This window comes from Solea senegalensis, linkage group LG12 (genome assembly GCF_019176455.1).
Source record: "Solea senegalensis isolate Sse05_10M linkage group LG12, IFAPA_SoseM_1, whole genome shotgun sequence".
Taxonomy (NCBI): Eukaryota; Metazoa; Chordata; class Actinopteri; order Pleuronectiformes; family Soleidae; genus Solea; species Solea senegalensis.
In genome coordinates, this window is record NC_058032.1 from 11571859 (window position 1) to 11585789 (window position 13931).

At 39.5% G+C, this 13931-nt stretch overlaps 2 protein-coding genes across 2 annotated transcripts; both read right to left on the reverse strand.

The window, feature by feature from the left end:
- Nucleotides 1–113: 113 nt before the first annotated feature.
- Nucleotides 114–7328, reverse strand: LOC122778436. The gene is made up of 7 exons (XM_044040340.1): nucleotides 7056–7328; nucleotides 4976–5239; nucleotides 4406–4696; nucleotides 3964–4091; nucleotides 3760–3855; nucleotides 2448–2489; nucleotides 114–1959 (listed from the first exon to the last, which is right to left on the reverse strand). The coding sequence occupies exons 1-7, from the start codon at nucleotides 7111–7113 to the stop codon at nucleotides 1651–1653; spliced, it is 1188 nt and encodes a 395-aa protein (XP_043896275.1). The 5' UTR covers nucleotides 7114–7328; the 3' UTR covers nucleotides 114–1650.
- A 1040-nt stretch (nucleotides 7329–8368) lies between these two features.
- Nucleotides 8369–13869, reverse strand: prpf19 (pre-mRNA processing factor 19). The gene is made up of 16 exons (XM_044040333.1): nucleotides 13680–13869; nucleotides 13327–13476; nucleotides 12428–12504; nucleotides 11931–12072; nucleotides 11712–11785; nucleotides 11555–11620; nucleotides 11407–11448; nucleotides 11225–11299; nucleotides 11039–11114; nucleotides 10838–10947; nucleotides 10573–10728; nucleotides 10413–10482; nucleotides 10157–10330; nucleotides 9887–9969; nucleotides 9234–9339; nucleotides 8369–9121 (listed from the first exon to the last, which is right to left on the reverse strand). The coding sequence occupies exons 1-16, from the start codon at nucleotides 13696–13698 to the stop codon at nucleotides 9024–9026; spliced, it is 1518 nt and encodes a 505-aa protein (XP_043896268.1). The 5' UTR covers nucleotides 13699–13869; the 3' UTR covers nucleotides 8369–9023.
- Nucleotides 13870–13931: the final 62 nt, after the last annotated feature.

Genomic DNA, 13931 nt, shown 5'->3' on the forward strand with positions numbered 1-13931 from the left:
TGTCGTAAGGAATTAAACATGCTCTGATCAACTTCTGGCTGTGAGGTGACACGCTGGACAAGTGGTGCTTTAAGTGGTGTGAACACTGAGGAAAAAAACACAAAGTCAAACCATACAGTGGTCTATTATTAGGTTTAATGCACTTGATATAGTGTCCAAATAGGACATGACACAAACACAAGACTTTACCAACTCCAAATATTGTTCTAACAACAAATTGCATTATCTGCAAACAAAAACATTCACAAGAGAACTACATATAAAACAACTACATACTTACACAAATGTGTTAGACAGTTACTGTAATGCCATTTCAAAAATTGTATGAGCATGATTCACTTTTACCCAGCATTACACTTTGTTCTGTACATGATAGGAAACAACACGGTAACAATCAACCATAAAAACATAATATATTTTAAATATCCACCAACAAAGTGACTCCCTCCCGGGAGAAAAGTATCCACTCCAGGATGTCTTCCAGTATGTCCTCGTGTCCACTTTTAGACAGCTATTTTAATGCATCTCCACTGCAGATCCTCTGTCTTAACCTCCGGTCGAGACTTTTTTGAGAGGTGTACCATCACTTTTATGACATATATCACATTTAAAACTCTAAATACGGCGCTACAGTTGTGTTAGAATATAACGAAAGAGGAAAGAAACATGCAAAAAAAAAAAAGGATGCAGTTAGAGCCACAGTCAAACCTGTGAGCAGCATGTTCATGTTTGGTTATACACTTGAAATACTGCATTTAAAAACACAATATGGATAGCACGCAGAGGTATAATAATGCCACTTTGTTACTCTAGAGTGAAAAACTTCACAAAGAAGGCAACTGTGGCACGTGATATGTTTATAGTTGTAAAACAATATAAAACCTTTTAAAAAAAAAACATTGTTATGTGTGTGTGGCCTGAGCAAGTGGTGTACTGCAGTTTTATACAAATATGAACAAACATTTAGCTTTACTTTGTCTTCCCTGAAAGGTTTTCAGTCAAGTTGGCTGTATTGAATAGTTGTGTTGCTGACGGGACTGCATAAGAAAACGATTCACTTAGTGTTACATGGAACTGAAAGGCATTTAAAAATGACGCTAAGTGAGACTCATAAGGCACAACGTACTCTGAAAATCTCTAACCTATGCCTCTGAGTAGAAGGTCTCATGCTCTGTTCGTCACATGTGGCTTATGAAGGCTTCGAATGTTGACACTGAACTCAAATAAACGGCACTAAAGCAGATAGAAAAATGTGGTCCTCACTTGTTCTCCTTGTTTGTTTTCAGGTGCCTACAGAGTGAAACATCACGGAATCTGCTTCCAGTGTAGGTAACTGATTAACTGTCTGAGTGAAGAAAGACAAGTTTCACATTTTGCTGATGGTTGAACAAGATGATTCATCAACAGCTGGTTAACTTAACATGAACGATACAAAAAAAATGTTTGTGTAGAGGCAAAAGACTGCACTCATGCTATATTTGTTTAAAGGTACAGTGCATACTATTTTCTAAAGGTGTATTAATATACTATCCATGAGTGTAGTTGTATCAGTGTATAGTCACTTTCTAATAAAAAAGTTGTTGTTGTTTTTTAACATAACGCTAATGTGAAAGTTGACCAGTTTGAGTGCACCATTAAATTTTAAGGTTTTCAGAAGTTCAGCTTGTCTGAATGATAGACACCGCCCTCAGTTGAGTCTGAACTGAGAGGGGAGTAAGAGGAAAGGGTAAAACTCTTCAGTTCAAAGCGTGGCTCATACTCAGAGGAGGAAGGAAGAGTGGGAGCGAAGGAGATCGGGACAGTGGGAGCAAAGGAGGGAGGGACAGTGGGAGTGAAGGAGACGGGGACGGTGGGAGCATCGGAGGGAGGGACAGTGGGATCATAGGACACCGGGACAGTGGGAGCATATGGCGGAGGGACAGTGGGAGCATAGGAGGGAGGGACATTGGGAGCTGAAACCTGGCGAGAGAAACACAGATATGTATGTCACCAGAATGAAGTCTCTGAGTGCCACAGTACATAATAAGCATATACATACATAAGGATTTCCAAAAAAACTGTCAAATGTTGAAACAAGTCAATTCTACTTCAAAACAGATGAAGTGACAGTGTTGACCGATGTAATGTGTTAAAGCTGGAGAAGCAAACAAATCCCACACTTTGTCTTTGTAATTTCTCTAACAATAGTGATTATAGCCACTACAACTACAACCCCAATGCATTTCTCCAGGAGATTTACTTGTTTTGTTTTTTTAATATTATTCATTTATTAACAACGCAGATCTTGGTCTAATTAACATAGAATCATTAAGAAGCAGCAAACTGTAGATCATGCTGATAATGATGCTGATCATCTAAACCAAGGATGGTCTTTGGTCAATGCTTAGGAGATGAAAATATTACTGCACTGTGTGTGTGTGTGTGTGTGTGTGTGTGTGGTAGCAAACCTCAGAATATGCAGGTGGTACGTTCACAGGAGGGTTGTGTATCTGCAGAGCAAACAGACATTCCATTTGAATTGCTAAGAGGTAAAAGACTGGGAGTTTTTCAACACAGGATCTGTGACGTTTTAACATGAAAAGCACAGGTGTTGCCAATGACATTAACGATGGTCAGAACTGTGTGACACTGAGTGAACATACACTTTGGCGCTACATCCACACTACTCAAATTTTGTTTGAAAAAAGTATACATTCTGCTTTGGATACACCCATTGAGCCCGAAAAACACTGGTGGCTCCATTTCTGTTTGAAAATGGCCAGGCTTTTAATATGGCCGGACAAAAACTGACACATTTGTAAATGCAATTATTATACCTGATTACTTCTCATCAGCCACAACATTTGCTGCTTTTCTGATTGTGGAAGAAGTAAAGGTTCAAGGATATAGGTGTACTTTGACTGGCGGGCATTTAAGTATTGGTTAGGGTTAGGGAATCAACTTCTGATTCAGCTCAACTTCATTATCACTTCAGGCAAACGATTCCTAAGTCGGTGGTTCACAAGCACATCTGTAGCAGAATTAATGCATTTTTAAATGCAAACATAGTATCCTGAAGAAAATGCATGGAAGTCTTGCCATCAAGCATTTGATTATTTACAACTGTGCTTTTCCTACTGTGATCTGTCAAAATGGCTGCCACAAAGTTATCCTACTACCAGAGCTCCACTGCTGAAACAATAAGACAGAAGAACATTTCTGACCCTGTTTAGACCCGGTATCGAACGCACTCAAACCACATTTAAAGGTGATCTGGGAATGTGGTCATATTCTTTAACAGGTGTGAATGCAAATGCGTCCTCGGAATGTAATAAAGATGCTACAGTTTCACAGAGAAACCAAATTTCTTAGCACACGTCTCAGCACCCACACTGATTCATTTGTAGCCATCACCACAATATATACACTGATCGCCTCAAGGATTCTTTTCCCAGTTAGTAACAATGTTTTTCATGTTGCAGCAGTGGGAATTGAGCTTTGATTCACCCAGCTCCTCCCGACTCTATGTCCTCTCTTTCTACCTGTCGCTTGTACAGACACACCGCAGACACCTTTGTACAGTAAGAATAAATGAAAACACACTTTTGTCCTTGTGAAAATAAAGGGCATGTGTGCATCAGCATACAGTAAAGGGGGATCCAATAACAGTTTATTACCAGATGTGAATACTCATACATAATACTTTTTATCAGATCTTTCAAAACAGATGTTAATACCAGGTCTACACAAGGTCACTTGAGGTGAGGTGTAAGACATTACCAGTGGGCCAGTTGAAGCATTAGGCTGAGCTGGGTATGGCGTCTCAGAGTGTTCACTGAAATCAGTCCTCCTCAACAGAACAGGTTCATTTTCGTTCTGCAGTTGGGGTAAAACATAAACAGAATGAGAAACATATGGTTTCAACAGCATACGTTTTTCCTTTTTGCACACACAGACATTGTAAAGTATATCTGATGGCTTTACCGGTTTGTCCTTTTTGGAGCTTTTCTTGCAGCATAGGCGCCTCAAACAACAACAGCAGGCAATTATGACACCGGGAATGACAGTGGGAAAAATGACGGAGTTTACATCAAAAGCATCAAAATCGGGAGCTGAAAAAAAACAAAAAACGTTTGTCTTTACCAGTTTGTCAGCTGACAGAAATGTTATCACCCAAAATCTCTGTAATTGATTTATTGAGCTAGAATGTCCAAATTGGCTGATGCCAGGACAGTATTTTTTTCAGAAAATATTTGATAGTAGAAATAATTATTAGTTAGAGACCTATTAATCTGTAGATCATGGCAAATAGGCACAGCAAGTGTAAGACCAAGTCAAAGCTAAAACAAATCACAGAATATAAAAAAATATAAAAGATATTTCTTACAAGCTCACTCTAATTATAAAAAACAGAGAAGATACTTACACTCAACATTCAGTTCCAACCGCCAAGCCAGGTTGTCATCATTGTCATGGACCTCAAAGTATCCTTCGCATGACTTTATGACTTCCTCATAGAAAACCTCACATGGTGGCAAAAATCTAAGCTCTTCACAGATATCGTTATATATAACCCTCCGCAGTCTGCCTCTAACAACTAAAACAAACTCTTCATATTGACTTAATGGTTTAAATTTTATGTTACAGGAGTCTTGTTCTAGATTAAAATTGAAGCGGAATTCCTCATGAGCTGTCAGTTGAATGGTCCTTGTGATTGCTAGAAGAGAAGATGCACAAAGCAGAGGGTTACAACAACATTTTCTAGTTTTAGTTCTAGTTTTGCCATAGCACAGCAGGTTAGAGAAACTGATGTAGAGTAGATGACATTGTGGGAAATAGATTTATTTGCTTTCTTTTTGCTTAGCTTGGCACAAAAGCTGTGATCAGGGGAAAAAGTATTTGTCCAAAGGTACCAAATCTACCAAGTCTTACACTCTACTACACATTAAACACAATTTGAACTTCATTTCAACTGAAAACCATGTGGGATACTCACCGTTTACATAAATTGACTTTTCGGACAGAAGGTCGCCATTTTTATCCCTTACTTCATACCTGCCACTGTCCCGTGGGGTTGATTTATCTATTATATAGTAGACACCAATCTTGTTCCCCCTTCTCTCAGTGTCTGCAGAATTGTAACGGCTCCACAGGATGGTCCCATCTGTGTTGCCATCACGGAAAAACGTCAGCGTGTGGGCTCTATAAGACAGCCTTATCCTGAATTGGTCGCCATAATTCACATTATCAGTCTCATAGCCTAGAGAGGAAGTTCAACAGACAAAAGACACACAAACCCAATGAATAAATGTTAAATCATCAGATAGCTGATGCACCATTCCTGTTCGTTATTCTTTAAAAAAAAAAAAGTTTTAGAATAAGTTTTAAATGAATGCGCACACAGCTCACAAAATACCACCAACATATGAGGACAAATTTGGATCTTTTATGAGTAAGTATGCTTGACAACAAAACAAAACAAGAAAGCACATGTTAAAAGTACGAGTACTCATAATATAACCCCAACCCCTTTTTCAAAGCCGTATCAGACTTTTTCTTGTCTGATACGACATCACAAACCTTTGGTTTTTGTCTTTTTACACTTTCAAAAACAACTAAATTGTAAATGACACATTTGCACTGATGCATACCTCCAAGCTATAATCAGCCATTTTAAAAACAATGATGCAACAGCGTAGCCGGCAAATGTGGCAGTCACTCATGTTTTGTTTATATGACAGTGATGGGGCAGGTCTCGCTTTACAACACATAGTTTGTGATTAGTGAGGCATTTTCGTGATTATCAGGGTTTACAGGATTAATGTTTAATTGATTTGATAAACAATTCAGTGATTTTGACCAGTAACAATACTGTGAATTTGACTGTTAATCCCTACATAGCTATAAAAACAATAATAAAACTCCTGGTGAGAAATTGCAGCTTCTTAAGTGGAATGTGAAATTAGTATGCATGTGTTAAAGGCTGGCCACGGACACTCATTTTAGAATAAAAGGAACCACCAACGTGAATGCCCATGCAGAAATACAAATGGCTCTCTGCAAGTACAACCCAGTCCTAAGAGAACTGTGGTGGTCTGTTCATACCAGAAACATTGTTTGTTCTTTTTCATTTGTGGGGTAAGCTACTGTTTACACTAGTGCTGGGTAGTATGACCAAACATTTATATAACTGTATAAATATAATCTTTCTTATTCATGTGCTCCAGCAAGATAGAGGTACAGTTGAATGTGTGTTTGCAGCCATCTGCATACATTATTGGTACTCTTAACCCTTAGAACACAGAACAGTTAGGCTGCTTTTTTTCCATTACTATGTTAAAACATATACAGAGGCTATAAGAATGTGCAATATAGAATATCTTACATCCTCTTTTTCAGCACAACCTACAGGCAATCTGATGACATGACTGTTTTTAACATGTTCACCAACGATAATAAACACACCTGAAAGCCTGTGAAGCCTGAAGATGTGACCTATAAACACACATAAACCACGAATATGCGTTTTGTGCCGAGTTGGTAGAGTAAAGTGTTCATTGCTGCAGTTACTACCACAGTTACTTCTTCAGCTAAGACCATTAGCATGTGTGGTGCAGCAGTGAAAAGGCTCCCCCATTGAACAGTGTTTTGCTACAACACGTTCCATTTTTCACCTGTCTTGTGGTATACACAGTACACCGTCCAGCACTAGTTTACACACAAACATGAAATGCATGCACAGGCTGGGTTGACTGTCCTGGCTGCTGTAATAGCCGGTGGCCTCTATAAAACAAGCCCCTTGCCTGAGGCACATATTCAAAGCTTTTTCTGAGGTTCCACAAGCCAAACCATTATAATTTTGACACAGTTATTCATGCACATACTATTGGTGGTATGCTCCTACAAATAAATAAATCATTCTAAATGATTACACATTTGACCTTTATATGAATAAATACAGCAATATAAAACGTGTGCCTCAAAACTGTGTTACACATAGTTCACATCCAACACTGATGAGGGTTAAAGTCATTTTCAAAGGAGGAGAAATAACTTTTTTGGGGCTTTTCACTTACCGGTACAGAGAGCGATACCGAGTGTCAAAAGCAACACGAACATCGTGCAGTAACACATCTCGAGTCCAGAGTCGACCTGGTGAGCGCGATACTACTGCGTGTAGTTCATCAACATATGTGCAACTGCTGACATGTTACTGTCACACCAACACTCCAACAAAACGACGTTAAAATTGGGGATGTAAACGCACATCACACAGTCTATCGTGTTGTTGTTGTAGTTGTCCGCGGTATGTTTCCCTGGCCCAACCACTCAACAGGGCGTCGCCACAAAACGTCACGTGACTGATCGGAAATGAATTTTTTTTTCTTACATATAACTTTATTGATACATACCAAACATGGCAGCGGGCATCTGCGGTATTTCTACTGAGACTTTAGTACAAAAACATGCATTTAATAAGGATTTTGTTTTAGGTTTAAAGATCACAAATCGGATTTTTTCCTGCAATTTTGCAAATGTTCTTGACTACTCGTGTATTATATATATATATATATATATATATATATATATATATATATATATATATATATATATGTTTGATTTGGGGTTCTGGTGGATTTCAAAATTCTATTTTCATATAGCATAAAATCACGTTCAATGATAGCATTTTTCATTTAAATTAAGCTTTGTCACATGTTGGTACCTCCTCCGGCTCTTTTCTTGAATCCTGAAAAACAACTCAGCCGTTGGCTGTCGTCAGTGTTTCATGATTTCCTGTAGTTGTAACTATTAAATGTGTGAACAAATGTATGGAACATTCAAACCATTGCCAAATTACATCAAACAATGCCGATTAATCCCATCAGCTCCACATGACTGTTTCTTCGTAAAGAAGTTTCCCCCATATCCGTGGAAACGTTCCCTCGCAGCACAGTGACGCATTTTACGTCATTGACTGAGCACACGGCTTCATACAGCAGCGTTGTGCCTGAAAACACCAAAAAGTGCACAGAAAATGTTTTAGTTCTACAGCTAAAAATAATCATGGACGTTCAGTAGGACTTCACAATTTCTTTCTTAATCGGGATTTTAGCATCTCACAATTAAAATGTATGTTCTGTCAAAAGCAACCAAACACTCCTTGAACAGTTGTGTCAATCTGCCCGTGTCTAAACCTCACGGCTTTAAATTTCCTGAATAATATCAGGACAAGAAATGGTACATTATCAAATACAATAGGATAGAATTTATCAATTTAGCTGTGGTCAACAATTACCAGAGAGCCAATTCCAACACTTATGTTAAATAGGTCAAGAAATGTAGACATAAATTATTTTTATGCAACCTGATCAAATGTCAGACAAAAAAGTATGGCAATAAAAAAGATATTTTATTTCACTGTAAAAGGGCAACAGTGCAACAGGTAATATTGCAAGTAACAGGAAATATACAGTTGGGGAGAAGAAGGTGTGTATAAATGGAGCAAATCAAACAGAAAACTGAATGATGGGATGAGATTAAACAAGGCTAAATTCATCACAAGGGAAATCAATGTCATACTTGCTAATATTCTGCTTGGCTCCATTGTTCATCCTGATTATTTAAATTTTAACCTTAAAACACTGATGAAGCTGGTCTACATAAAAGCAAAGCAGATTGTTGCCACACCACACATAGTCCCCAACAACAGTACAACAACTGTTGTACAACAAATTTGGACCCCACCCAAATACAAAAAGAAAGTACTACAGTAAAATTGCTGTTGAATCAGACAAAAGCATAACAGCTAATTTATTTTGCAACGCCAACAAACATTTGTTATCCTAACCATGGTGCTGTGGTTTCAATTAGCTGTTAATTTCTTGGAATTTCACTAACACACTAAAGAAACAAAATTAGCACTGATTTCATTTTTCTTTTTTTCTAAAAAAAAAAAAAAAGGTGTGGGTCTATGCTAAGTCTGTGTCCAGGACTGTTCAGACAGACCTCACTATCCTCCTCTCCCATCCTCAATGTATTGCCCTCTACAAACTGTAGAATTTGAGACTTCTGTCCATTCCTGTAGAGGTCAGGAACTGAGCATTCTCTCCAAAGGCCACTCCAGTTACCAATCCAGTGTGGTCTACATTTAGAGAGGGAAAAAACAAAATCAAAACTGTGCTACATGCCCACCGAAAATACCATACAACATATACACTGGATGAAGACTGAAATAGACATTATTTCTGTCTGACCTGTGAAGTTGAGGACCTCAGACCACTGCTTGCAGATGTAGACACGGATGTCAGACCCCCCAACTGCCAGGTACGTACCACTCTGATCGAACACAAGGGACTTTACCTGGATCAAAAAAACAAATAATATTTGAAGGGAATCATGGGATTCAATCCACAAAAATGGTGGAAATGAGTATAAATGTTTCCATTAACATGCCACCAATGTTTCTGCTCAGACCAGTGGTGGCTCGTCAACAGGGGGGCAGTGGGACGGTAGGGCGCCGCACCCATCAACATTGCAGACAATAGGCTTAACTAAACATAAATAATTATGAAGCTGAAATGGATTACTCACGCAATATACAGTGTGTATCTGGTTGTGTAGTGATGTAAACATAAGTTTCATGGGCACGGACGCCAGTAAAAGGAGTGTGTATGTATGTCGTGAAGCAAGCGACCTGGGGCTGTTCTCTCATTGGTTCCAAATCAAATGACACAGTCAAGGCTGTCATTCAAAATCAATACCTTGGTGTCCAATCCCGAAGCGAGTGGACTACATTTACATGCATATGAAGTATTGCGTAAACACTAGCCTGTGACTCCAGTAAATAGCTTATCCCTGCAAGCATTATAAGCCCTTATTTCACTAGTTCTCTCTTTTCTTTTCTTACCTCATAGTTGTTGTCGAGAGTGATGGTCTTGAAGTTCTTCAGCTTCCTCAGATCCCACAGTTTCAGAGAGCTATCCTGGGCCCCTGGATGAAAGTGGCAGACAATATTCCAGCTCAGTTTACTGTCAACACATGGGCTGAAGATGCTTCAGTTAACAGTTGTGTGGCTCCGTCAAATCATGCATTTTATTTTCTCAGTAGGATGATAACAAAATCAGTGTACAGTGTATCTTTCGGAAACATTACACTGAAATGCTGTTAGGGTTGTTACCTGTGGCCAGGTAGTATCCATTCTCAGAGAAAGCAATGGAGGTGACAGGACCAGAGTGGCCAGGGAAGTTGGCCACATTAGTGCGCTCCTTCAGATCCCAAATCTTGATTTGCGAGTCAGCCGTACCAGTGCCAAAAATGAGACCATCAGGGTGGAACTGAGCACAGGTGAGAGCTGTAGAAAGCAGAGAGAATCATCATCACTTGGTGGACTTGTGTTGACGGTCAAACATGCAAGTTAATACACAAACACATACCACAGCCAGCACTTTCATCAGTGACTTTGGTAAGGACTCTACCAGTCTGAACATCAGAGAAGGCCCAGTACTACGGGGGGGGGATAAGTAAAGTTACTGTGGAAAAGCAGTTTTACATTTAAATCTGTAATTAACTAAAACCGGTTGGCTGCAACCATACCTGATCCTCAGAGGAGCTGAGCAGGTAGTCTCCAGTAGCATGTAGGGAGAGTCCAGTGACACCTGCTTCATGGGCACGAATCACCTGGACACAGTTGCCTCCAGTGACAGACCAGACACGGATGGTGGTGTCTGGAGATGCAGAGAAGACCACAGACTGGAGGGGGAAAGAAGGCGAGGGAAGAAAAAGGTGAAAATTGTTAAGATGAACACAGCAATGCTCCCAAGTACTCAAATCTGCTACTTTTTCAAACACACAAAGTTACCTGAGAGGGATGGTAAATGACAGAGGTGACCTTCTTTGTGTGACCCTTAAGTGTTGCCACAATTTGCTCCTCGTTCTTGTCAAACACCACCACGTTCTTATCAGCTCCACCTAAGAATGGAGGTAGGTATTAGGTCTATATAATGTCAAGAAAGCCTTCAGATCACAAAAGTTGTAAAAAACATAAAATTAGAAGACATACCAGTGAGTACTTTGTTAGTGTCTGAGGGACACAGATCCAGAGCCAGAATGCCAGGAACACTGGCACTATGGAGACCCTGAAGGCAACAAAAGAGAGCATGTTGATGGATTGTAATTTGAGTCACCTTAAGAAATTGCTTGATCAAAAAAGCATACATAAGTTATATGGCAAGAAATGTATACTTACAGCATGGGAGGCGACTTGGCGGTACTTGCTGAGGTCCTCAGCTCTAACCAGCTCCTCTGGCACAGTCTTTCCTCTCTGGAGAAATAAATTAAGAGTACAATATTTACTCAGCAGTGATACATTACAGTGAAAATTGAAATAAAGTAAGCGGATGAAAGATCAGTATAGAGTATATATTATACCTTCTTTCTCTCTGTGGTGAGGATGGTAGCTTTGTCTTGAAGCTGCAAAAAGGAAAAAGCCATATTGAAAAACATCCTAGGACAAAAAAAAAGAAAGCTTCTATCTGTGTTATGGTATACAATATATGGGTAAAATAATAAGTCTTACCTTCTGAATGATCTCTGGGGTCATTCCCACCTGTTCACTTACATCCATAGGCTCTCCACCAGCCCCCTGTGAGGTCAGAAGCAGACACTATTGTAAGCAAGTATGCCAAAACATCTGATCTGTATCTTGTCAACTAAAATTAAAAAACAATTCTTACTGCTACAGCAGGCTGAGAGGCAGGAACTGCCTGAGGGGCAACCAATCCAGCTTGGGGTTTGAGTGTAGCAAGAGCTATTTGAGCAAGAGAGACTTCATTAGAAAACCATGTTCTCACAGAATCAAAAGTTCATGCTTGTTTGGAGAGCCACTGTCTAGGTGCTTTTCAACTGGAATCATACCTGACAGGAGGAGGACATTCAATATGTAAAGAACTCACCTTCTCTCGCAGCAGTGACCTCTTTGGTGAGTCGAGCAATGACTCTGCAGGCTGCATCGTGTTGGTAAAGAGCATGTGACAGTTCCTGACGGGTAGTCTGCAGCTGTTGCCGCAAGGTGAAGCTGTGAAGCATAACGGCATCCTACAACAGGAAAGACAGGGTGAGGAAATCTATCTCCATTGCTACTCACAACACTGTAACAGGCAAACAACAACACTGAGAAACCTGTAAGATCATCGTATTAAAAGGTAAGTATCAATTGGGCTTAAATAGATAAAAATGACTTTCAACACAACCAGAGAGCAACATGTTTAAATTATTCAATAGAGGGTGGGCGATACAAGAATATTTATAAAAGAATGACACAATAGTTTGAATCCACTCTATGACATTATGTTCCACCAAGGGTTCTCTTTTGAGAGGTAATATTAAAGAAAATAGTCTAGAAAGAAAGGGTTAGTCTGTTTTGTAATTCATTAAGTTAAAAAGTACCCACCCATTCATCTTGAAGGGATTTGAGAATGGCAGGGATGCTTGTTGCTGATGGTGCCTTTGGTCTAATGGGATGGGACACTGGAAAGAGGAAAATGCACATAATCAGAACAGACAGCTTCTCATCAATATTTACAAGGGGTAAGGTTTTTTTTGATTGCCATTTCCTTTTGAAGTTCTAGAGACAAAGACGCAAATCAATCATTACTTTTACTAAAACATCTACAATAAATACTTCCCAAACTCAACCATCAAATCTACTCACTAATTGAGACACTAAAATGTGTAATGTAATGTAAAAGTAATGTTAGCTGAAAATCAATTACTTTATTTTTATTTATTTTTAGAAAATGTGGCAAACATTCTCCAGTTGCATTCTTAGCTTGTTGGTTGTAAGACAGGCTTTAGGCTTCATAAAAGTGTGATGAGACTTTCATTGATCTAATTCAATCACAAGAGAAACTAATGAACATGATATTTGGATTAGCTGCACATGGATGTGCAGCTGAAAAATCTGCAAACACTATGAGGCTTTCAAATCAAAATGTACCAAAAACCTATTTTGAGCTTTTAGAGTCCTTTACCTTCACTTCAACATAACAGTTGCATGTTACAATTTACAAGAAACCAGGAATGGATGAATGTTCAGCTACTGTAAAGGTTTTAGAGATTTTGCGTTTCGGAAAAGATGGCTGATTTCTCAACTTGAAATGTAATGTCTTCTTCCTTAATTGTTATATTTGAGTGCGGCGAACAAAACAGCACATCTCCCAGCATGATGCAGCACCTTTAAACTTCAGCCCCTGGCTGGTCTTAACAATGATGCGATGGCGGGGACACAGCGTCCACGAGGACAACGCTATCAATTGTGTTTCCTGGTGAGGATGAATCTGATGGTCTTACCTTTAATATCTACGAGCTGTTCTTCAGACAGCGGCTGTCCGTTCATCGGATCCGTCCCATTCTCCGCGATATACTTCTCGATCAGCCTGCGTTCAAACACCTGGTTGGACACTGGAGAGACGCACGGGTGCTCCGGCACCTCGTTGGAGACTGAGAGCAAAAAAAATAAAATGCAGTTGCAGCTTAAAAACGATCAAAATGATTACAAACACAAAGACCGGTTAACTATCACGAGTAGATGGCGGCAATGCGTGGTTGCTAACGTTAGCCTCATTAGCTCGTAGCGTTAGCGCGTTTGGCTGGCTAGCTAGCCTGCACTGCCCCGTTAAGTCATATAATTCAACTTCACTTACTTGCACAAACCAAAGACATCCTCCCGAGAAAGTCCTAATAATGTCTGATCGTTGCTTACGTGTGTGTATAACGCTCGCTCTGCTTTCAGATAGTTTATAACGCTAATCTACACTTTACTAATGTTTTGCTGAAGTAGCACGCTGTTCTTTCATTGCCGCTACAACCGTGGCGTTTTCTTCTTCTACATATTCATACGAGCTGTGCGTCAAACGTTGCGCCACTGCCTCCTACCGGCCGAATAACACCACTAC